The sequence below is a fragment of the Malania oleifera genome, chromosome 4 (genome assembly GCF_029873635.1).
Source record: "Malania oleifera isolate guangnan ecotype guangnan chromosome 4, ASM2987363v1, whole genome shotgun sequence".
In the NCBI taxonomy this organism is placed as follows: Eukaryota; Viridiplantae; Streptophyta; class Magnoliopsida; order Santalales; family Ximeniaceae; genus Malania; species Malania oleifera.
In genome coordinates, this window is record NC_080420.1 from 6,546,626 (window position 1) to 6,570,303 (window position 23,678).

Consider the following 23,678-nt stretch of genomic DNA (forward strand, 5'->3'; position numbering starts at 1 on the left):
GGATAATGCAGTGTAAATCTTTAATGCTCCTCTTTCTTTCTCTCTTTCTTTTTGATTTTTGAATTTTTTTTTTGTTTTTTTTGTTTTTTGTTTTTTTGTTTTTTATATAACTCCATTTTCCCAAGGCAAACCACATATGTTTAAAGCACGCAAACCACAGGGTAAATTCTCTTCCACCCCCCAACTAGAATGTAGTATTGTCCCCAATGATGCAGGAGAATTGAAAGAATTTACCCAAGAGAGTATTTAAACGTAAAGCAAAACAATTCTAAAAATATAAACGAGAAAAAGAAAAAGTACCTGAACCGCTTTGAAAAGAATATAACGCTAGAGAATAAGAAATAACAACTACAGAACAAAGGATAACAATGAGAAAAATAAAAATATAAATGAGAAAAAAAAACACAAAAAGGGAAAAGAAAAGAAAAGAAAATGAACTATACTAAGTGGGATCAAGCAAATGTAGAGTAGATTCCTCAGGTGCAAAGTTAGAAATAAAAGGCTTGAGCCTTTGACCATTAACCTTAAAAACATTACCATTTTGAGGATTCAGAATCTCTACAGCACCATGAGGAAATACAGTCTTCACCATAAAAGGTCCACTCCACCGAGACCTTAACTTACCAGGAAACAAGTGTAGACGAGAGTTGTACAATAGCACCTGTTGGTCGGGCTCAAAAGTCTTACGCTGAATGTGTTTATCATGAAAGTTCTTCATTCTCTCCTTGGACAATTTAGAATTATTGTAGGCATCCATCCTCAGCTCGTCCAATTCAGATAACTGCAATTTTCTCACGCAACCAGCATCATCAATGTTAAAATTGCATTGTTTAATTGCCCAATACGCCTTATGTTCCAACTCTACAGGCAAATGGCAAGCCTTACCATACACTAATCTATATGGAGACATGCCTAAAATGATTTTAAAAGCTGTTCTATAAGCCCACAAGCTATCAGACAATCTCAAAGACCAATCCTTCTTATTTGGGTTAACAGTTTTCTCAAGGATGTGTTTAATTTCCCTATTTGCTAATTCAGCTTGCCCGTTGGTTTGAGGATGGTAGGCAGTAGAGATTTTGTGATGGATACCATACTTTTTCAATAAGGCTGAAACATGTTTGTTGCAAAAGTGCGTGCCTTGATCACTAATTATGGCTTTAGGCATGCCAAACCTTGCAAAAATGTTTTCTTTCAAAAATTTTACAACCACTTGATGGTCATTAGTTCTGCAAGGGACTGCCTCAACCCACTTGGAAACATAATCAACGGCAAGCAAAATGTATAAATAGCCAAAAGAAGGAGGAAATGGTCCCATGAAATCTATACCCCAACAATCAAAAATTTCAATCACTAGTATAGGTTGTAAAGGCATCATGTTTCTCCTAGTGATCCCCCCTAATTTTTGACAAGGTTCACAAGCTTTACAGAAACTCAAAGCATCCTTAAACATATTTGGCCAATAAAACCCACTTTGAAGAACTTTAGCCACTGTTTTGTGGGCAGAAAAATGCCCACCACAAGCCTCTATGTGGCAAAAATTTAAAATACTAGAAATTTCATTGTTAGGCACACACTTTCTAATGATCTGATCTGAACAATATTTAAAAAGATAAGGATCATCGTAAAAGAAATTCTTAGCTTCAGTCTTCAACCTTCTTATGTCTTGAGCATTCCAACGAGGTGGCGTTTTCTCTGCAACTAAGAAATTTACAATATCAGCATACCATGGTAAATATTCAACGGAAAATAATTGTTCATCAGGAAATTTATCAGAAATTAAAGAAAACTTCTCAGAAACTTCTGGTTGAAGCCGAGAAAGGTGATCTGCCACCACGTTCTCCACTCCTTTTTTATCTTTTATTGTGAGATCAAATTCTTGAAGCAGAAGTATCCACCTTACCAGTCTTGGCTTAGTGTCTTTTTTTGACAGTAGAAATTTCAAAGCTGCATGGTCAGTGAATATTATGACAGGAGAACCCAGAAGATAAGATCTAAACTTATCCAATGCAAATACTATAGCTAGTAGTTCTTTTTCTGTGGTGGAATAGTTCTTTTGTGCCGCATTTAAAGTTTTACTAGCATAGTATATAACATATGGCAGTTTATCTCTTCGTTGTCCAAGAACAGCCCCCACAGCGAAGTCACTTGCATCACACATTAATTCAAAAGGAAGTAACCAGTCAGGAGATCGAATGATAGGTGCAGTGGTGAGACATGTTTTCAATTCATCGAAACCATTTTGACACTCTTGGGTCCATTCAAATTTAACATCATGCATCAAAAGTTTGCAAAGAGGTTTAGAAATAAAGCTAAAATTCTTTATGAATCTTCTATAAAAACCAGCATGCCCTAAAAATGATCTAACATCTTTCACATTTTTAGGTGCAGGCAAATTTGAAATCAAGTCTATTTTAGCTTTATCCACCTCTATGCCTCGAGAGGATACAATGTGCCCCAAAACTATTCCTTGTTGGACCATAAAGTGACATTTTTCCCAATTTAACAACAATTGCTTTTCTTCACATATTTTCAAAACAACCTTCAAATTAGACAAACATGCATCAAATGTTTTTCCAAAAACTGAAAAATCATCCATGAATACTTCTACACTGTCCTCAATCAAGTTGCTAAAAATACTTAACATGCATCTTTGAAAAGTAGCCGGGGCATTGCATAGCCTAAATGGCATTCTCCTAAAGGCAAAAGTTGCAAAGGGACAAGTGAAGGTAGTCTTCTCTTGGTCCTTTGGAGCTATTTCTATTTGATAATAACCAGAGAATCCATCTAAAAAACAGTAATATTCATGCCCTACCACTTTTTCTAAAACCTGATCAAGGAAAGGCAAAGGAAAATGATCCTTCCTAGAGGCAGCATTCAATTTTCTATAATCTACACACATCCTCCAACCTGTGGTCTCTCTAGTGGGCACCAATTCTCCCTTATCATTTTCTACAACGGTTATACCAGATTTTTTTAGGACAACTTGTATTGGACTAACCCATTTACTGTCAGCAATTGGATATATGATGCCTATGTCTAACAATTTCAAAACTTCCTTTTTTACCACTTCTTTCATTGTGGGGTTTAGTCTCCTTTGCATCTCTCTAGAGGGTTTTGAATCCTCTTCCAAATATATCCTATGTGTACAAATGAGAGGACTTATACCTTTAATGTCGGCAATAAACCAACCAATGGCTGATTTGTGTTGTGTCAAAATTCTCAACAACTTACTTTCTTGGTCAGGCGTCAACAATGCAGAAATCACCACTGGGAATGAGTTCTCTGGTCCAAGGTAGGCATATTTTAGTTCCGGCGGTAGTGGCTTCAATTCTAACACTGGTGCCTTCTCATCGGATGGTTGTGCGGGGGTTTGTATTGCCGGTAATGGTTCAAATTTAAGCTTCCATTGCATCTCAGTTGAGTCACCTACAACACAAAGCGAAGAAAAATGATCAGTGGACTCAGTTAAATCAAGGGAATCTTCTAATTCCTCCCACTGCTCATCACAATCATAGTTTAACCAAGGAGTGTCTACAATTAAAGATTCCAATGAATTGACTTCTTGGATTTCTTCATGTTCTTGAGGTTGCCTGCACAAATTGAAGATATTCAGTTCTAAAGTCATATTTCCAAAACTCAATTTTAAAACACCACTCCTACAATTGATTATGGCATTAGAAGTTGCTAAAAATGGTCTTCCCAAAATCACAGGTGGTGAAGAATTTGCGTGGGATGACACTTTCATATCCAAGACCACAAAATCCACAGGGTAGTAAAATTTATCCACTTGGACCAAGACGTCCTCAATGATACCCTTAGGAATTTTTATGGATCTATCAGCAAGCTGCAAGATAATGGATGTGGTTTTCAATTCCCCTAGCCCCAATTGTTCATACACACTATAAGGTAGCAAATTAACCCCTGCACCTAAGTCTAGCAAAGCCTGCCCTATCTTAGAGTTTCCGATGACACATGAAATAGTAGGTGACCAGGATCCTTGTACTTAGGTGGTGTGTGATTTTGAATAATAGCACTAACTTGCTCAGTAGGAAAGCCTTTTTCTGCACATTCAGTTTTCGTTTTACAGTGCATAAATCCTTTAGAAATTTAGCATAAGCAGGAATTTGTTTTATAGCATCTAGAAGTGGAATGTTAATCCTAACTTGCTTAAAAATTTCCAAGATTTTAGCATGCTGTTTATCCTTGTGCAAAGAAACCAAACGTTGTGGAAACGGTACAGGTGTGGAACATGCATTATTATGTGAATTTAAAGTACTCGACTCACCACTATCAAGAGGAGGATTAGCATTTTTACCTGAACTCCCTGCACTATGGGCAGGGTCACCCAAAACCTTACCATTCCTCAAAGTTGTAATAGCTTTCACTGATTTCATGTTGCTCCCTTCACCTGAATGCTGAGATGATCGATTGTGCCCTTGTGGATTAGGCTGGGGTTGAGCTGGAAACTTTCCTTTCTCCTGGTTACTCAAAGTGGTGGTTACTTTAGTGAGAGTCCCTCTGATGTCATTGATAGCCTGGGAGTTTTGGTTGTTGATCGTGCTCTGACTCTGCATAAACTGTTGCAAGCTAACAGTTAGCTGTTGTATGGAGTCTTCCACTCCTCTTCTTTGCATTTGGGGTGGCTGATTTGGAAAATGAGGTGGCCCCAAGCCTTGGCTAGCGGCTGCATAAGGATTATATTGACTTGGTCCCTGCATAGATGGCCCCACTTGGTCATTTTTCCAACTGAGATTTGGATGATTTCTCCAACCTGCATTATATGTATTAGAATAAGGTCCAGAAGAATTCTTAGAGACCATATGCACTGGGTTAGATTGATCAAGCAAAACTTCCTTAAAAGCAGAAATAGTTGGACATGCATCAGTCACATGCCCTGGATCCTCACATATGCTGCATTTTTCAGAAGATGATGGCAAAACATGCATTTCATTTACCTTCTTAAGTTCAATGGACTCTAACCTTTTAGACATTAATGCAAGCCTAGCATTCAAATCATCAACTTCTTTCAATTGATACTTACCACCCCCACCAATGCATTTTTGCTTTTCAGATCTATCATACACATCAGAGACATCCCAAGATTGGGCATTTTCAGCCAAGTAATCAAAATAATCAAAAGCTTCTTCAGGCCCTTTATTGAAAAACTCGCCATTGCACATTGTTTCTACAAATTGCCTCATCTTTGTTGCAATCCCTCATAGTAAAAACTGATGACCCTCCAATTTTCATACCCATGGTAAGGACATGCATTTAAAAGATCTTTGAAACGTTCTCAACACTGATAAAATGTCTCCACATCCTTTTGGAAAAAATTCATGATTTGTCTTTTCAAAGCATTAGTTCTTTGCATGGGAAAAAATTTCTTTAAAAATTCTGTTTGCATTTCTTGCCAAGTCCCAATGGATCTTGGTCTTAAGGAATTCAACCAGGTTTTTGCTTTGTCTTTAAAAGAAAATGGGAACAATTTCAATCTTATTACCTCCTCAGTGCATGTTCTATCCATGAATGTGGAACAAACTTCTTCAAACTCTTTAATATGCAAATATGGGTTTCAGATTCAATGCCATGAAAATGAGGTAACAATGGAATCATACCAGGTTTAAAATTAAAAGCATTTGCATTCAAAGGTAGAATAATGCAGGATGGGGTACTGGTCCTAACAGGTTGCAAATATTCTCTGAGTGTCCTATTAGGGTTCTCCATATCATGAGGTTCATTCTCAGCCATGATGCTATGTGTATTAGATGGTGATTCAAGTGATTCAAGTGAAACGGGTTCACTTGATGATGAGTCTAAATGTGTTATCTCTAGCCCAACTAGTCATACAAACGCAATATAAACGCAATAAAAGCAAACAGGTCAAGGGAGAGGGAGTAGATATCACCCAGGCTGTGAAGACGTTCACAGCTCTAAAACACCTCTCTGAAATCTGAGAAACACTTTGATGACACCAATTAATTCCCGGCAACGGCGCCAAAAACTTGACTCGTTCTGAGTTATGCTTCCAAGTGCAGAAGTGTCAAGTTGTATCAAGGATGAGTCCAGGATCGTATTCCACAGGGACCACTGAGTATCAAAGTATTTGTGAAAGTTTAGTGAAATCCTGTTGGTGTAAAATATGAGTTGAAAATCTTTTTGGTCTTTTATAATTTTGAAAACAGTAAACAAAGAGGAAGAGGCTTAAGTAAACTATCAAAATGAAACTGAAATTTTATCAATTCTCCAAAAATGTAAACCTACTAACGCAATCAAATTAAACAGATTAACTGAAACAATTTACCAAATACTCGGGTTACGGGTCAATGTCTGCTTGCTTCCACCGTTTACTAATTTCCTAGGCCTTACTCCTCTTCTTGTTAATCCAATCAAGGCATTAATAAGATGAAATTTTTATCACTAAAGATCGAGTAAATTGGCCACATCCAAACGGAAGAAAATATAAACTCTCATTACGCATCAACCGAATGTCGTGTAAAATAGTTGATGAAAATCCTAGATTAAATCAAGGTTTTGATGTGCCTAACGTCAACAACAAAACAAGAAGTAAGAGCTAGCAATTTATCAACGATCCCTTCAATTTTCGGTTTTAACTAAATAAAAGTTTAACAATGATATCATAGGATAACTAATAAACCATGGAACGCAAACGACGTCGACCCACAACCTGAGTTACCAAACTTAGCCACTCATGCTTGCAATAAAAAAAAAAACAAATATGGAAATCCTAGTCTACTTAAAGAAACATTAGGACACGCACTAATTAAAAATGGAAACTACAAATAAGGAATTAAAACACTCTAGAAAGGAAACTTAATCAAACCCACATACACTAACAATCAAACCTTTAATACGAATCAATAATTCAAACCGAGAACTCGAACAAAAATGCAAATACATTAAAAATCTAAACTTTGAATGATACCGAAAAAATAAAAATACGAACTTTAACAAAACTGAAAAAATATGAACTTTGACGAAACTGACCCTAACTAAATTAATTAAATAACTTGGAACATTAAACTAATCTACGGAAAAATATTTAACCGGAAGAGATTAAAAAAAAACAATTAAACTTCAATAATAATGGAACACCCTATTTAATATTCAAAACCAAAAAAATAACAATAAACTCAAATAACAAGTTAACAATATTCAAAGTAATAATCAAAGAAAGAGAAAAGATAAGAGAGAAAGAAAGAAACTGCAGGGGAATTTCAGGCCGGAGAGATGTGCAGAAGCAGCTTGCTTGCTGTGGTGCTTCACGGGTCTTCTAGCAGGTTGCTGCTGTAGCAGGGGCTGTGCTCTGCTGTGTACCTGCTGGAGAGGAGGCTGGAAGGAGGATGAAGGCTGCTGTGGAGTGGTGTGGAGTTCGGGTGCTTCTGCTGTGGTGGCCGTGTAGGAGAAGCTCTGCTGGTGTTGCTGCTGGCGGGTAGGAGTTTGCTGGCCGAGAGGGCTTTGCTGGGTGCTGGAAAATTGCAGCAAAAAGAAACAGGACCTGCTGCAACCGTTGGAATGGAACAGGGACTCGGGTAGAGTCGCTGAGTGCTGCTGCTGCTTGCTGGTGTTGGCGTGACAGCAGGTCTCTTGGCTGGAGTCTGCTGGTGTTCGGTTGGCTAGCAGGGGCTGCGGGTAGGAGTTGCAGCGGGGAATCCGTGGGAGGCTTGGGAAGAGAAGAGAGGGATATATAGAGAGTTAAGGAAAACAAGAGGGGCAGAGAGCTACGGGAGAGACAGCAAGGAGCAAAACAAAGAAAAACAAACTAATATAAGAAGAAGAAGGAGAAGAAGGAGAAGAAGAAGAACAGAGGAGCCGTCCAGCCTCCTTAGAAGCAGCGCTGGGGGAGTTTATAAAGAAAAGAAAAAGAAGCCCTACCCAAATTTGCCAACCCGACCCGGCCATGCATGGCCGGGTCACATCAAACTCCCTTTCATATATATGTATTTTTTTATTTTTTTCATTTTATTTGCTATTTGTTCATCACAAATTATGCTCTTCTGGGGCCCGTATCTCACAAAACTCAAAACAGAAAAGTTGTAGATGATCCTTTCCTCTTTCTCCAAAAATTTGAATCGTCTCAATCGGAGTTTGTACGGAAAAGTTATGCATGAAATACGAACAGGTGTCGGTTTTGTTTCCCGGGATTTTTCCTGCGACAAAAAATTACCAAAAATTCATAAATTGTGCAATGAAACTCAAGAATACTAAATTCGACACTTTATTAAAATATTAGACTTAATTGGACATTTTAATTAAAAATATAAGCCGTAAAGCCCGGGTTAACACGCCCAATTACGCAGTTTTGACCTGTAATCACCCCTAAAGATAGACTTAATTCATGAACTCCTATTCGAGCTCAATTCCTATTGATGGTATGAAGATTACAAAAGAAGTGTTATGATTGTCCTAATTGATCAAGAAAAGACAGAAAATGAAGAATGAGCAAAAAAAAAAAAGAATAAGCAATACACATGCGCGTGAAATGAAATGTCAATGCCGGCCCAAATACATATCACAAAAAGTCAAGGACGACGCATATTTTCCATGTATGAAGATTCTTCAACCGATTAATGCCTCAGATGTATTCACGACAAGTTTATGAATGAGTTGATTTAGGGTGGTCTCAGTTGGATATGGCGAGTAGGTGAGAAGATGCTAGGGTGAAGAACCTGACACCTCATAGATAGGCTAGATCCTTTCCAGACTAATCCACTCCATATACTTAGCATTGTTCCCTTTAATATGTGGGATGTTTGATCGCGACACTCCTCCTCGCATATGATGAGTGAACCCATTTTCTTTGAGTATTCTTGAGGGTATACCAGTTAGGCCAAGTCAAAGTGACCGTTCTGCAAGTGTCCACTGGCGTCCTAGGTGTACTGAGTCACACACATCACACACACCTCGAGAGTTTACCTGTTTATACTCGAACTTATATGATTGCATTAACTCTGAATGTGCCACTGATTAACTTCATGTGAGTATACTACTCTCAAATCACATATAAACGATGAAACTTGCATGAGTGATGTGCTTTGGAGTCGTGTGCATTGAATATGAACAAACTTGTGTGAAATTTAGTTATGTTCTTGTATGTGAAGTGGTATAGTTATATCGCATATGCATTGATTTCATGATTACTGGAGTATGTAGTTGTAGATACCACTTTGAGATTCATTCATGTCATTTGCTAGAGACTAGCTAAACGTTAGTTGGGGGGTGTGATTACGCGTCAAAACTACGTAATTGGGCATCTTAACCCGGGTTTTACGGTTTATATTTTTAATTAAATGTTTAAAATTGTCCAATATTTTAATAAAGTGCCAAAATCATTATTCTTGAACTTTATTGCACTATTTATGAAGTTTTGGTAATTTTTTAACGCAGGAAAATTCCTAGGAACCAAAATCAACACCTGTTCGTATTTCATGCATAACTTTTCCGTCTGAGTTCTGATTGAGACGATTCAAATTTTTGGAGAAAGAGGAAAGGATTATCTACAACTTTGGTGTTTTGAGTTTTATGAGATATAGGCTCTAGAAGAGTCAGATTTGCGATGAATAGAGAATGAAAAAAATGAAAAAAATATAGCAATTCGGGTCAACTCCAATTGGGTCAAGTTGCCGGGTCGGGTCTCCTATCCGGGTCTTAGGGCTGTGTTTTCCCCTCTTCCCTTTTCATTCTCTTTTTTTTTTCCCTTCCTCTAGCCTGTTGGGCGCTGCCCCAGCCAGCTCTCTCTGTCTTTCTCGCAGCTTCTTCTTCTTCTTCTCTTCCCCTGTTCTTCTTTCTATTTTATTCTTCCTTATCCTCCTCCTTCTCTTCTCTCCCTTTTCCTATGTCTTTCCCTTGTCCCTTTGCTGCTGTACCTCCAGCAACACTAGCCCCAGCCTCTCCTCTTCCCTGCTACACAGCCAAGGCAGCCATAGCAATTCCCCGCGAAGCACACCAGCAGTAGCTCTCTGCTGCAATAGTCCTTGTCCCCCTCGGCCAGCAATAGCAGCCATTGCCCACAATAGCTGCCACAGCTCCTCCGGCCATCTTCTGCAACTCCACAGCTGTGCGCCATCTCCACAGCAGAACAGAACAGCCACCGAGCTCCTCCATGGTTGGATCTATTTCTCTCTCTCTCTCTCTCTCTCTCTCTCTCTCTCTCTCTCTTCTTTCCTCTGCTCCTTTCTTTATTTTATTTTAAATTACAGCAGGATATTATTTTTTTTTCCTTCTTTATTTGGTTTTTATTTAGAGTTTTGAAAAGATTATATGAATGAGTGTTAAGTGATGTTAATTTATTTTAGTGAAGTTTAATTTTTACTTATCTATTTGGCTTTTAATTGATGTTATTGTTAAATTTGAAGAATTTAGATTAGTTTTGGTTAGAGCTCTTATTCAGTTAAAGATTCAATTTTTATTACGCGTGTGTGTGTTGGGTTTAGTTTCTATTGGGTGTTTTTAATTCCATGTTTTAGGTGACCATCTTTAAACTAACGCGTGTTAAGTTTCCTTGAGTAAATTAGGATTTCCATTAGTGTTCTTTAGTTCAATGCATGTTAGTTTTAGGAATTTAATTTACATGTCATTTAATTCATAAAAAGTGAAATGAACAATCTTGAAATCTTGAATCTGAACTGAGTTCAGTAACTTTTAATTTCGATTGGAAGAACGTAAAATCTGAGATTAAACGCATTCCCTGAGGAGACGATCTAGCCCTTGGGCTTAATATTACACGACGTAACTCCTATACTTGGGATAGCTTTCGAGCTGCTCATTTTTCGAGTGAGTCAACCCGCCTCCCCAGACAACTGGAAAGTAGCATAGAGGACTCGCTGCTTATCCATGCAATGCAAGACTTCTAGAATCCTCTCAGTCTTCTCCATCCAGTCCTCTGCTATTACTGGGTTAGGTCCTCTAGAGAACGTCGGAGGGTGCATATGTGTGAACCTTTCAATGGTGCACCCCGCAGCAACAGGAGAGTGCTCGCGCCTCCTCGCACTCCGCCCGATCTCTCGCAATACTTGCCTCGTCAAACCTCGAGGCACAGAAGGAGACTCATTACTCGCAGTCTCCTCGAAACCACTTCCCAGGTTATTATCCTTGGGCTCCATTCTGCAACACAATAGGAATCTATTAGTGCCCATACAACACATATAGTTAACACAATGATCTACACTAATTGTGTTAACTACTTCCTTCCAGGTCTAGGTCTGTCCTATCACACCGACACGAAAGTCATCAATGATCTGCCCTACTTTTACTGGAATCGTCATCCCAGGAAAAACACAGACTACCGTCGACAAATCTCGGTCTAGCAACCAAACAACTCTCAACCAACTCTACCCATATCCACATCCTATACTCTGGTATGTACTCATAACTAAGCCTAACAAAGTCTACAAGATCTAGTAACCTCGTTAGCTCTGATACCAAGCTGTCATGCCCAGAACCTCAAAATGGGACCCTAGGGTGAAAATGTAACCTAACCTGTCCCTGTATCATACAAATTGTAACACCCCAGCTTTGAGGGGTCTGGGATATTAACTTTTTACTATTGATTTACAGCGGAAGTAAATAAACTCAATTATTATTAAACCAGAGCACTAATTATCCATATTACAATCATTTATTTCAAACGAAGAAAAATTACACAAGCATAAATATCTGACATCATACTAATATTTCTAAACAAATCTTTATTTTTCGATCCCCACCCGCATGCTTGCTAAGCATGATTTCCAACATGCTTTTCAGAGTTATCTGAAATAAAAATATGATTGGAGTGAGACGACGCTCAGTAAGTAAATAAGATTATTATTAGTGTGTGGCCAAAATGAGTTTTTTAAAAATTTCATAAAACAATATTTAATATTATAACTTCAAAACTATTTCTAGAATAAATATAAATTTAAAAATTTCTGCATAAAACTTTTACCATCAACTATAACAATAAAATTTTATAATCATATACTATAACTGTTAAATTAAACTTTTAACTTTAAAACTGTATAAATATTTAATGATAAATATACATATACTTTTCCTTATACGTTTTCTTTAGATTGTCATTTAAGCACTAGAATGATCATTTTCATGTAAACTTACACTTTTCTTTTAAATCATCAGTAACTTTGTACACGTAATTAACTATGTGTAAACATATATTATAAAAACCACCCTTAGACTTATTTTCCGTAAGTCATGTTTACCACCATGACTGGGTTGTGCGGTCCGAAGACTGCACTTAGCTGGTTGGCCGACCAAACTAAATCAACGTACGTAAACTTTAAGTGAGATTTTTCTTATTAAGTCCTGATCTGAAACCAGGTGTGCACTCAGGAGAAATCCACTAACATAAATAACTACTTTGTAAACAGTGTGGGTGCATTCTGATCCGTATAAACTTTAAGCTGCGGTATCGGGCATCTGTAACTTTGAACTTTCTTTGCCATGAGGGGTTTTAAAATCATCTTATTATAATTTATGCAATTTAAAATAATATCGTAAAAATCTCATCTTTACTCATATTTTTATAAAAAAAATGCAACATAAAAATAAACTCATGCCACACGATTTTTGTGTTAAAAATATATAAAATTTTATTTTTGAATAGAAAGAAATGCTGAAAATTTACCCGAGGGGATTAGAACATTTCTTAACCCAAAAATATATGCAAGTATATTAAAGATAGAACTGGTATAATTAAATATGCGTAAAAATAAACTCATGTAAATTTTGTGGAACTAATTAACATAATTGAAATTTACTTATAAAATAAACTCGGGTATAAATTTTAAATAAAAAAAACTAACATAATCAAAATTTACTTACCTTCTTCTTTTACCGTGTGCTACGAACACAATAACTATCTTTAAGAAATGAGATCGGAAAGAGTGGGTGAGTGAGAACTTACTCAAAATTCTCTCTCTACCACAAATTCTTTCACTCACTAATCCTTCTCTTCCTTGGAAAAATTGTTGTGAAAAATGAAGGTTGAGAGTTTCCTATTTATAGGAAAATTTTGGGGAAGAAATGAAATTTATAAAAGTATGGGGAGATGGGTGAAATTATAATTTTTTTTTTAAAATTAAAGAATGGGCGAGGGATGGACAAGGTATAGGTTGAGTATGGGATGGGGATGAAGGTCATGTGGGAGTGCTTGCCACAATTCCCATTAAATAAATTTTTAATTAACTACTTACCTAATTAATTAATCAATTAGTTAATTAATTATTTTATTATTTTTCTTAATCATTATTATCATTATTATTATCATTGTTATTACTTTTAAACTATTTTAGTATTTATTTATTTTATTATTCATTTTTGAACAAGAATTAAATTTAAATTTTGAAAACTCATGTGGGCCCCACCTGGTCTTATGGGCCGCACACAACTTCGAGACCCAAATGGATCCTACATAACTCCAATAATCCTCATACACTTTTATGAGCCCTACACAGTTTCGAGACTCGTGTAAACCTTCACAAGGTTTCGGGACTTATGTGGGCCCCATACAGTCTTGTGGGCCCCGCATATGATACCTATATTATTATTATTTTATTATATATTTCTGCAAACTATGTCAGTCAAAATATTATTTTATGTACTTATTTACGTGTACAAACAGTGTCTATCCTGTTTATCCTATGAAATTCCATTTTGACCAGGCCGACCTCCAGGGAGCGACTGAGCCGCAATGGTCTCTGAGCACTCGCTAAGACAAGGTCTTTCTTAGGCATCAAATATGGAATCAAGGATCCTACAGAAAAACACTTCTGTATTGATATTAACTTAATGACCATTTTTATTATTTTATTATTATTGTGCTTTAATCATATATATATATTTTTGGGTCATCAGAATCTCCCCTCCTTATTAAAATTTCGTCCTCGAAATTTTCTAATTTAAAATGAGTACTGTATAATTGGTTGCGCTATTTAAAAGAGTACATTGATTAACGATTTGACTAAGTCTTAGAATAGATTGAGGGTCAATTTGGCGAAGTATTTTATTTTGGGAATTGAAGTGTGAATCATCGGTCTAAAATGGAAAAGAAATTCGGAAGATGTGGAAAAGGATAATTATATATATGTATATATATTATACATGTCCTATAAATTAAAAATATACGAGATCTGGCCTTTAGAGCCTTAGATCAATGTCAACATCTATCGCAGTACTAGCGGTGTCACTGCTAACCACCTAGGTTATTTCTTGGCAGAGTTGACCTCTTATAATGTCACCGGCTTGAGTCGGAAAAAGGGAGAGAACGCCCATTTGTTTGGCGAAGGAGGAAAAGCTGCCTTCTTCCCGAGTTATTGGTGGCCCGTATATGAGTCTCAATGCGCATCGGATTTCCTTGCAATGGTGAAGTAGGCCAGCATTATCCGAAACCCTTAGTGTGGTGACTGTGATATTGCCATTGTAAAGGATATGACTCATTGGTGTGATATTAGTTGTAAGTTTCATAGTCGGAATATTCTCGATAGGGAAGAGGGTTGGAAGAATGGCAGGGGCACTACTCGGGGCGGTTGTGGCGGAGGAGGTAAGATGGAGAATTGATGGGGCAGTAGTTGAGATAGTGGCTTCTCCAACTAATCCCTGCCTACGCCTACGGTTCTCAAACCAAAAGCGTATATTTCTCGCCTCGATTGGACCATACCGTCGGAGTTGTCCTGCAAGCAAGATAATATGCTCCATAGAAGGGACTTCCCCTTGACTGCTGTGGAAGGCCGCCTCTAAAATCTCTAGCTGTGTCTTACTGGGTTTCCATCTTTGGATCGACGATCTAGTGCTACTCTCAGCAACTCGGGGAGTTGGGTGATTTGGCAACATTTTTGAGTAATGAGACAACTAAGAGACAAGTTGGGAAGAGCTAATCACTGCAAACTGAAATGTGATTATTCAAGATGATAGAAAGCTGTGATGCTTAGAGTTCGAGAAGGGCGGGCCCTTTTTATAAGGGAATGGCCGCGTGTTGTGGAAATCGAGAGAAAGCGACATGTACTGCGAGAATCGAGGGAGAGCGACGCGTGTCACGGATATCGAGCAATGCATTTTGCACAAATCGAGGGAGAACAATGTGTGTCGCGAGAACCGAGAGAGGGCGACGCGTGTCACGGATATCGATTAACCCATTTTGCACAAATCGAGGGAGAACGACGTGTGTCACTAGAATCGAGAGAGCGACGCGTGTCACGAATATTGAGCAACGCGTTTTGCACAAATCGAGGGAGAACGACGTGAGTCGCGAGAATCGAGAGAGAGCTACGCGTGTCACGGATATCGAGCACGCACACGTATTGCAAAATTTGCGGACTCTAGGTTCTTTCTATGTTTCTACATCTTTATTAATGCCTTAACTATAATTAATTTCATCCTTAGATCACCACTTGGGTGGGTGGCCTAGTGGTAAGGAACCGGCCGTACATCCATGTGATCGCGGGTTCGAGTCCCCACTATGCCCAAGTGGTCTCATGCCCTGGCCTTACTTCGGGGGTAAGTGAGCTATAACCGATGATTTCCATCCATGAGGCCTTTTTTTTTTTTTAACTACAAGAGTACTCCTTATATATTAATATATTCCATTATTATTATTATTATTATTATTATTATTATTATTATTATTAGATCAAATATATGTTGGACATGTTTGACCAATTGATGATTTGACATTGGTTAGTTATTTGAAGGAAATTAGTTAATTTTTATATTGCTTTCATTAATTTTTTTTTAAATATAGAAAAATTTAAGTTGTATTAACTTTTATAAATTTATAAAAAAAAATTAAAGATTTTGTCAAAATTTGTACTCCTAAATCAAACTTGGATACTTGATGAAAATTGAATATGTAATGGAAAAAAAAATAGATATACATATTTAACTTGCACATGCTAAGGGATTATACATATATATATATATATATAAATTTTTTTTTGAATTTAAATATAATAAGTAATATTTAAATTATATTTAATTCTTTATAAACTAATACAAAATTAAAATTAAAGATTTTGTCAAAATATATATTTCTAAATTAAGTTTGAATGTTTTGTTGATAACTCAATATGTAATGTAAAAATATATATTCATATCTAACTTATACATGCAAAGAAATTTTGGGTAAATTCAGATTTCATAATAGACGTTTGTTCATATTTATTTGTATGTGTAGCACTTCTAAACTTAGTAGGGTCTAATGGGTTATTTCTTATATATTTAATGAAAATAATAACAGTGAAAATAATTAAATCTCAGATATTATATATATATATATATATATATAAATTTTAAATTATTAATGCATTTGACAATTAATTATGAATCATCAATATGAGTATGTGTTTCTACAAACATAAATAACATATTTAAATTAATTAACGTGTCTTCAATAATACTACCATTTTTCTTAGAGAATTTATGATTATTACCTGTCATTGGGAGCTTTCACGTTAATCTCATTTCCTCCAATGTTACTATCTTTAGGATCCATTCTTAAACAATGATCAAATGTTATTTTAAAATCATAAATCTATTATTAACGTATAATAATATAACAAACTAAAATAAATATTCTAAACTACTCAATCCAATCCAAATCATGTTTTATACCTAAGCTCTGGTAAAATTTATATATTAGAATATGCAGAACCTATATCCTATGCTTTCGTAAAATTATTTCTTAAAGTCTACAGAACCTGTAACCTATTGCTCTGATACCAAATGTAACACCCCAATCCCAAGGGGTATGAAATATTAACTTTTTACTATTGATTTACAGCGGAAGTAAATAAATTCAATTATTATTAAACGAGAGCACTAATTATCCATATTACAATCATTTATTTCAAAAGAAGAAAAATTACACAAGCATAAATATCTGACATCATACTAATATTTCTAAACAAATCTTTATTTTTCTATGCTAAGCCTGATTTCCAACATGCTCTTCAGAGTTATCTGAAATAAAAATATGATTGGAGTGAGACGACGCTCAGTAAGTAAATAAGATTATTATTAGTGTGTGGCCAAAATGAGTTTTTTAAAAATTTCGTAAAATAATATTTAATATTATAACTTCAAAACTATTTCTAGAATAAATATAAATTTAAAAATTTCTACATAAAACTTTTACCATCAATTATAACAATAAAATTTTATAATCATATACTATAATTGTTAAATTAAACTTTTAACTTTAAAACTGTATAAATATTTAATGATAAATATACATATACTTTTCCTTATACGTTTTCTTTAGATCGTCATTTAAGCACTAGAATGATCATTTTCATGTAAACTTACACTTTTCTTTCAAATCATCAGTAACTTTGTACACGTAAAAACCACCCTTAGACTTATTTGCCGTAAGTCATGTTTACCACCATGACTGGGTTGTGCAGTCCGAAAACTGCACTTAGTTGGCTGGTCGACCAAACTAAATCAACGTACGTAAACTTTAAGTGAGATTTTCCTTATTAAGTCCAGGTTCGAAACCAGGTGTGCACTCAGGAGAAATCCACTAACAAAAATAACCACTTTGTAAACAGTGTGGGTGTACTCTGATCCGTATAAATTTTAAGCTGCGGTATCGGGCATCTGTAACTTTGAACTTTCTTTGCCATGAGGGGTTTTAAAATCATCTTATTATAATTTATGCAATTTAAAATAATATCGTAAAAATTTCATTTTTACTCATATTTTTATAAAAAAAATGCAACATAAAAATAAACTCATGCCACACGATTTTTGTGTTAAAAATATATAAAATTTTATTTTTGAATAGAAAGAAATGCTGAAAATTTACCCGAGGGGATTAGAACATTTCTTAACCCAAAAATATATGCAAGTATATTAAAGATAGAACTGGTATAATTAAATATGCGTAAAAATAAACTCATGGAAATTTTGTGGAACTAATTAACATAATTGAAATTTACTTATAAAATAAACTCGGGTATAAATTTTAAATAAAAAAAACTAACATAATCAAAATTTACTTACCTTCTTCTTTTACCGTGTGCTACGAACACAATAACTATCTTTAAGAAATGAGATCGGAAAGAGTGGGTGAGTGAGAACTTACTCAAAATTCTCTCTCTACCATAAATTCTTTCACTCACTAATCCTTCTCTTCCTTGAAAAAATTGTTGTGAAAAATGAAAGTTGAGAGCTTCCTATTTGTAGGAAAATTTTGGGGAAGAAATGGAATTTATAAAAGTGTGGGGAGATGGGTGAAATTATAATTTTTTTTTAAAATTAAAGAATGGGCAAGGGATGAGTAAGGTATGGGTTGAGTATGGGATGGGGATGTGGGAGTGCTTGCCACCATTCCAATTAAATAAATTTTTAATTAACTACTTACCTAATTAATTAATCAATTAGTTAATTAATTATTTTATTATTTTTCTTAATCATTATTATCATTATTATTATCATTGTTATTACTTTTAAACTATTTTTAGTATTTATTTATTTTATTATTTATTTTTGAATAAGAATTAAATTTAAATTTTGAAAACTCATGTGGGCCCCACATGGTCTTGTAGGCCCCACACAACTTCGAGACCCAAATGGATCCTACGTAACTCCAATAATCCTCATACGATTTTTTGAGCCCTACACAGTTTCGAGACTCGTGTAAACCTTCACATGGCTTCGGGACTCATGTGGGCCCCACACAATCTTGTGGGCCCCGCATAGGATACCTATATTATTATTATTTTATCATATATTTATGCAAATTATGTAGGTCAAAATATTATTTTATGTACTTATTTACGTGTACAAACAGTGTCTATCCTGTTTATCCTATGAAATTCCATTTTGACCAGACCGACCTCCAGGGAGCGACTGAGCCGCAATGGTTTCTGAGCACTCGCTAAGACAAGGTCTTTCTTAGGCATCAAATATGGAATCAAGGATCCTACAGAAAAACACTTCTGTATTGATATTAACTTAATGACCATTTTTATTATTTTATTATTATTGTGCTTTAATTATATATATATATATATACATATATATATATATATATATATATATATATATATATATTTGGGTCATTACACAAATTACCACAGATACAGTACAAAGGATGAGGGTCCGACCCCGTGGAGTTCCCAAGCACCCTGAACACATTCAAACACAATCATATACGCAGCAGAAAAACCATACATACATATGCAGTACCATACCAGAGTCTATACAAGAGCAGACACAATGCTATATTAAAACGTACAAATAGGTGCCCAACACATCCCAAAATGGCAACCCACCAAAATTGCAGTCCTAGCACTTACCTAGCGCTAAACGCGGTACACCAGCCACTACGCTCCCTACACCAGGATTTTAGTTTCGGTTACCTAAAGGACTTGTAAAAATGTATGTATAGTAGGGGTGAGACACCTCTCAATAAGGAAGAACACATGTTATATCAGTGTATGACATTTGAGTGTTATCATGATGCAACATACACACAGTTGAATGCAATTCAGTACTAATTTACACAGTGCATACACGCACACACAAAACATGATCAGCAATCTTGGTGTCATCACACCCATTGGCCCGAAGTCGGTTCGCGAGAATCTGGCTTTGGCCTGGCCAACCCACGAAGCACGGCACCACCGGCACATGGCTAGTCCCCGACTCCCATGGCATCGTACCGACGCTAACTGGTGGATCTACACCCTTCGGCCTGATCTGCCGGTATAGGCTCACGCCCTCGAATATAAAGCCGGACACTTTTGCCTACGTGGCAGGTGTTAAACACACGCCCTCGAATATAGAGCCGGACACTCTCAATACCTGGAACAATTCGGAACCCGGTTCCTACTAGCATTTCAACATATTACACACACATACATGCTTATAAACAAACCACACCCATTTGGTAATCTAAATCATGGTTTTTCATACAAATACAGTTTAAACAAGTTAAGGCACGACCATCCCAATATCACAGTATAAATCAATATATACCCATGGTTTCTAACAAAACCCGGGATGCAGCCTGTCACCCCCTTTCCCCAAAACTGTAATAATGAAAAACCCATAGTTTTTCCCGTTACATCCCCCAAATGAGTAGCCAAAACACACACAGGACCGTGAACCACAGTTCGACTGAGTCCAATTTCAAAAAATAACCAATATAAACATAGTTCCACTTACCTTTTCCCCGTATAACAAATCCTGAACTCCAAGGCCCCTAAACAGCGAACCGAGTTCCAAAACCTACAAATCACAGTGCAAAATATGCTCACAAGACAGTTACCTACAAAACTATCAGATCAGAAATGAAAATCAAGCTTTACCTCGATTTTTCGTCGAAACCCAAAAATCTCCGAAACGAGATTCCGATGCGTAGAAATCATTAAGAATCCTTCCCCGATCCTCGTGGTAACTTTAGATTTTCGATTCCATCAACGATCGGCCAAGAAATCTAAAGAGGGAGAGAGAGTAGGGAGAGGTTTAGAGAGAGAGAGAGAGAGAGAGAGAGAGAGAGAGAGAGAGAGAGAGAGAGAGAGAGAGAAAGAGAGATATTTGAAGTTACTTAGCTTGGAAATGAAGAATATTCTATTTATAGCCCTTTTGAATAGGCCCAATTTGTCGACGAAATGGTGCCTTTGTCGACCAATATTCCACTACCTTCGTCGACGAATCGGTGACCTCGTCGACGAATCTGAGATCACCGATTTTTTCGAGACCCCTCGGCTTCTCCTCGTCAACGAGTCTCTGAATTTCGTCGACGAGAAGAACAAAGGCTTCATCGACGAAATCTGGCTTCGTTGACAAAATCGGCCAAATTCCAAATTTGCCCCTCTCTTATTTATTTAAACCGAGTTATCATGATTCGGGTACTTACATGGGATGGACAAATGCAATTCTGTGACAACTCTAGTTGAAACAGGGTTGGAATTGAGAAAGGATGAGTAAGGAGATGTTGACCCCATATATTTCAAGAGTTTGGTTGGAAGCTTGAGGTATTTTACGTGCACTAGACCAGACATACTCTATGGAGTTGGACTCGTTAGCAGGTACATGGAGACTCCTAACCAGTCTCACTTGAATGCAGAGAAAAGGATACACCGTTATGTCAAGGGTAACATCACCGATGGTATGTTTTATTCATCAAGAGGTGATTGCAAACTTATCGGTTATCCAGTTAGCGATTGGGGAAGAGATCTTGATGAAAGAAAAAGAACGACGAGATTCATATTCTTCATGGGAGATACAACATTTACATGGTCATCGAAGAAGCAACCATCTTAATGCTGTCATTATGTGAAACTGAGTATGATGCTGCTAACTTAGCTGTCTGTCATGGTATATGGATCAGGAATGTATTAAAGTATTTGTGATTTCTTCAAAATGATCCCACAAAAGTCTACATCGACAACCGATTAGCGATTGCACTTGCGAAGAATCCAGTATTCCATGAAAGAAACAAGCATATTGATACTCGGTATCATTTTATTAGGGAGCATGTCAAGAATAAAGAAGTGGAGTTGATATCAGATTGCTGACATTTTCACGAAGCCACTCAGGCATGATATTTTGGCAAGACTAAAGACAACGCTTGGAATGACAAAATTAGGAGAGTCAAGTTTAAGGGGGGATGTTGAAAATTAAACTTCACTGGGGATGACTGGTAGCCCACCTTTGTTGAATTTGGGCAGGAGTCGACCACCAACCTCACCAACCAACCCATCATTGTTGATTATACTATTCTAGCAATTGCTATAAATAGATGTGTGTGTGTGTGTGTAGTACAATGTGTGGTGTAGAGAGGGTGAATAACCGGTAAGAAGAAAGTTTGTGTATTTAGAATTCCCCTGTAATATTTTTTTTTTAGATTCAAATCAAAATTGAGTGTATTTGTGTGCAATTCTCATTGAGTTTCAATCACAACCAGTGATTGAGTGAGTCCTCTGCACCCATCAATATTCAACAATTTCTTTGTAGATGCTTCCCTCATAACACAATATATTTTCAATTTTTAGCAACACATAAATGAATTGTACCACATGCCTGACAATTAACTTTTCTCAATCTATGTCGCCCATGTCCTTTGGTTTATCATCCAGAGCAATATATAATTCTTGCTGTTACATGATGTTCATCACGTCACATTGCCACGTACCAAATTTATTGGTACCATCAAATACTCCACCTCAAACCAAGCATTAGCTATCATCTTTGAAGATGATGACGAATCTGTTGGGGTTGTAGATCCTACCATCTTCCAAAACTATATATCCAATAGTAAACCAACAGAACTAAAGACCTAGGATGAATAGTACGACACTTATCCTAACTATGCCTACTCTATATATCCTATGAAATTTCACTTTGACTCGACAAGCCACAATGGTCTCTGAGAACTCTTAGACAAGGTCTTTCCTAGGCATAAAAATGGAATCAAGTATCTTAACAAAGAAACAACTTTGTATAGGCACTATTCAACCAAGCTTTGATACCAATTGTTGCACTGGGTACCCCACTTATGCCAAACACTAATACAATAACTATTACTCTATTGAATATGTAACAAAACTAAAGTAATACAAACACTAATTAACAATAAAAGCAGCAATAAAGAACAACAAAAGAATTTAATTACGAGGTTCGGTATAGAATTACCTACGTCCTCGGGCGCCGACGATCAATCCACTACTTTTAGAAAATTATAACTTAGGAAAATTTCAAATTGCCAATAATAATTACAAATACCCTAGAGTACAAATGCTATTTTTAACTCTTCAAATGGGAGGTGTGATTGCAAATGGTGAGGGAAGCTCCTTATATAACTTCAAGCTAAAATTTTGAAAAAATATTTTCACCAATGTGGGACCAAAAAAACAAGGGGTGAGTTATTTTGTTATGAATTCTAATTTGATGTAAACCCTAAATTGCTATTTTTACCTTATTGAACCTAAATTCTTGGGTAAATAATTTTTTAGTCACGTACGTAGTGAGAGGTTTTCAATAGCATTACAAATTTTTTATGGAACAATTTCTAAACATGAAAACTTGTCGAGGACAATTGTTAGATGTATCATTTTTTTTTTTTGGAGAAGCGACTTTTTTTTTATTAGCACTCCGATGCATGTCAAAAGTAATAGTTTAAAGAGCTATCTCATTTACAGGCACAAAACAACTCAATCCCCACTAACTTCAGGTCCTAAATCCATTGTTGCACATAACTATACTTCCAAACCAAAATTTAATGACTTTGAGCTTCTATAAGTATAACCATGTTTTTTTTTTTATTTTTTTTTTATAGAAAAAGTCGGAAGCCACCCACATAGCGGCCTTGTCCCAAGTTTATTAATAACCCTCACTTATGACGGAGGAATACCGTGGAAACAAAAGGACACTTGGGGCTTACATAATAACTAATAAAACACCCTATCAAACCAAACAAAAGAAGAAAAAAAAAGCCTATACCAATACCAAAAGGAAACCAACTAAACATACATCATATAAGCCGTATCCATCTTATCCAATCTATATAAACCTTCGATAACTCTAGGAAGTTGACCATTATTTGTAAACAAACTATTCCTCCCTATGACACCTTGTTGAACCAAAGCATCTGTCACTTTATTCCCTTCTCTATACAAATGATTTATAGAAAAATCTACTCCCTCCAATAAACCAAT

General features: G+C 36.2%; 1 protein-coding gene across 1 annotated transcript; it reads right to left on the reverse strand.

Annotated features, from left to right (window-relative positions):
• Window positions 1-442: 442 nt before the first annotated feature.
• On the reverse strand, window positions 443-5,201 carry LOC131153659 (uncharacterized). Its single transcript, XM_058106110.1, has 4 exons — window positions 4,286-5,201; window positions 4,035-4,138; window positions 1,558-3,121; window positions 443-1,053 (listed from the first exon to the last, which is right to left on the reverse strand). The coding sequence occupies exons 1-4, from the start codon at window positions 5,199-5,201 to the stop codon at window positions 443-445; spliced, it is 3,195 nt and encodes a 1,064-aa protein (XP_057962093.1).
• Between the last annotated feature and the right edge of the window lie 18,477 nt (window positions 5,202-23,678).

Bases quoted from the DNA above. Each gene is read 5' to 3' on its own strand.
- LOC131153659 (XM_058106110.1), bottom strand. From the start codon at position 5,201: ATGAGGCAATTTGTAGAAACAATGTGCAATGGCGAGTTTTTCAATAAA. The intron at 3,122-4,034 runs GTGCTATTATTC...TATTTGGAAGAG, and splicing joins CTTTCCTACTGAGCAAGTTA to GATTCAAAACCCTCTAGAGA. The intron at 1,054-1,557 runs AAATTTCTAGTA...CCTACCATCCTC, and splicing joins AAAGTGTGTGCCTAACAATG to AAACCAACGGGCAAGCTGAA.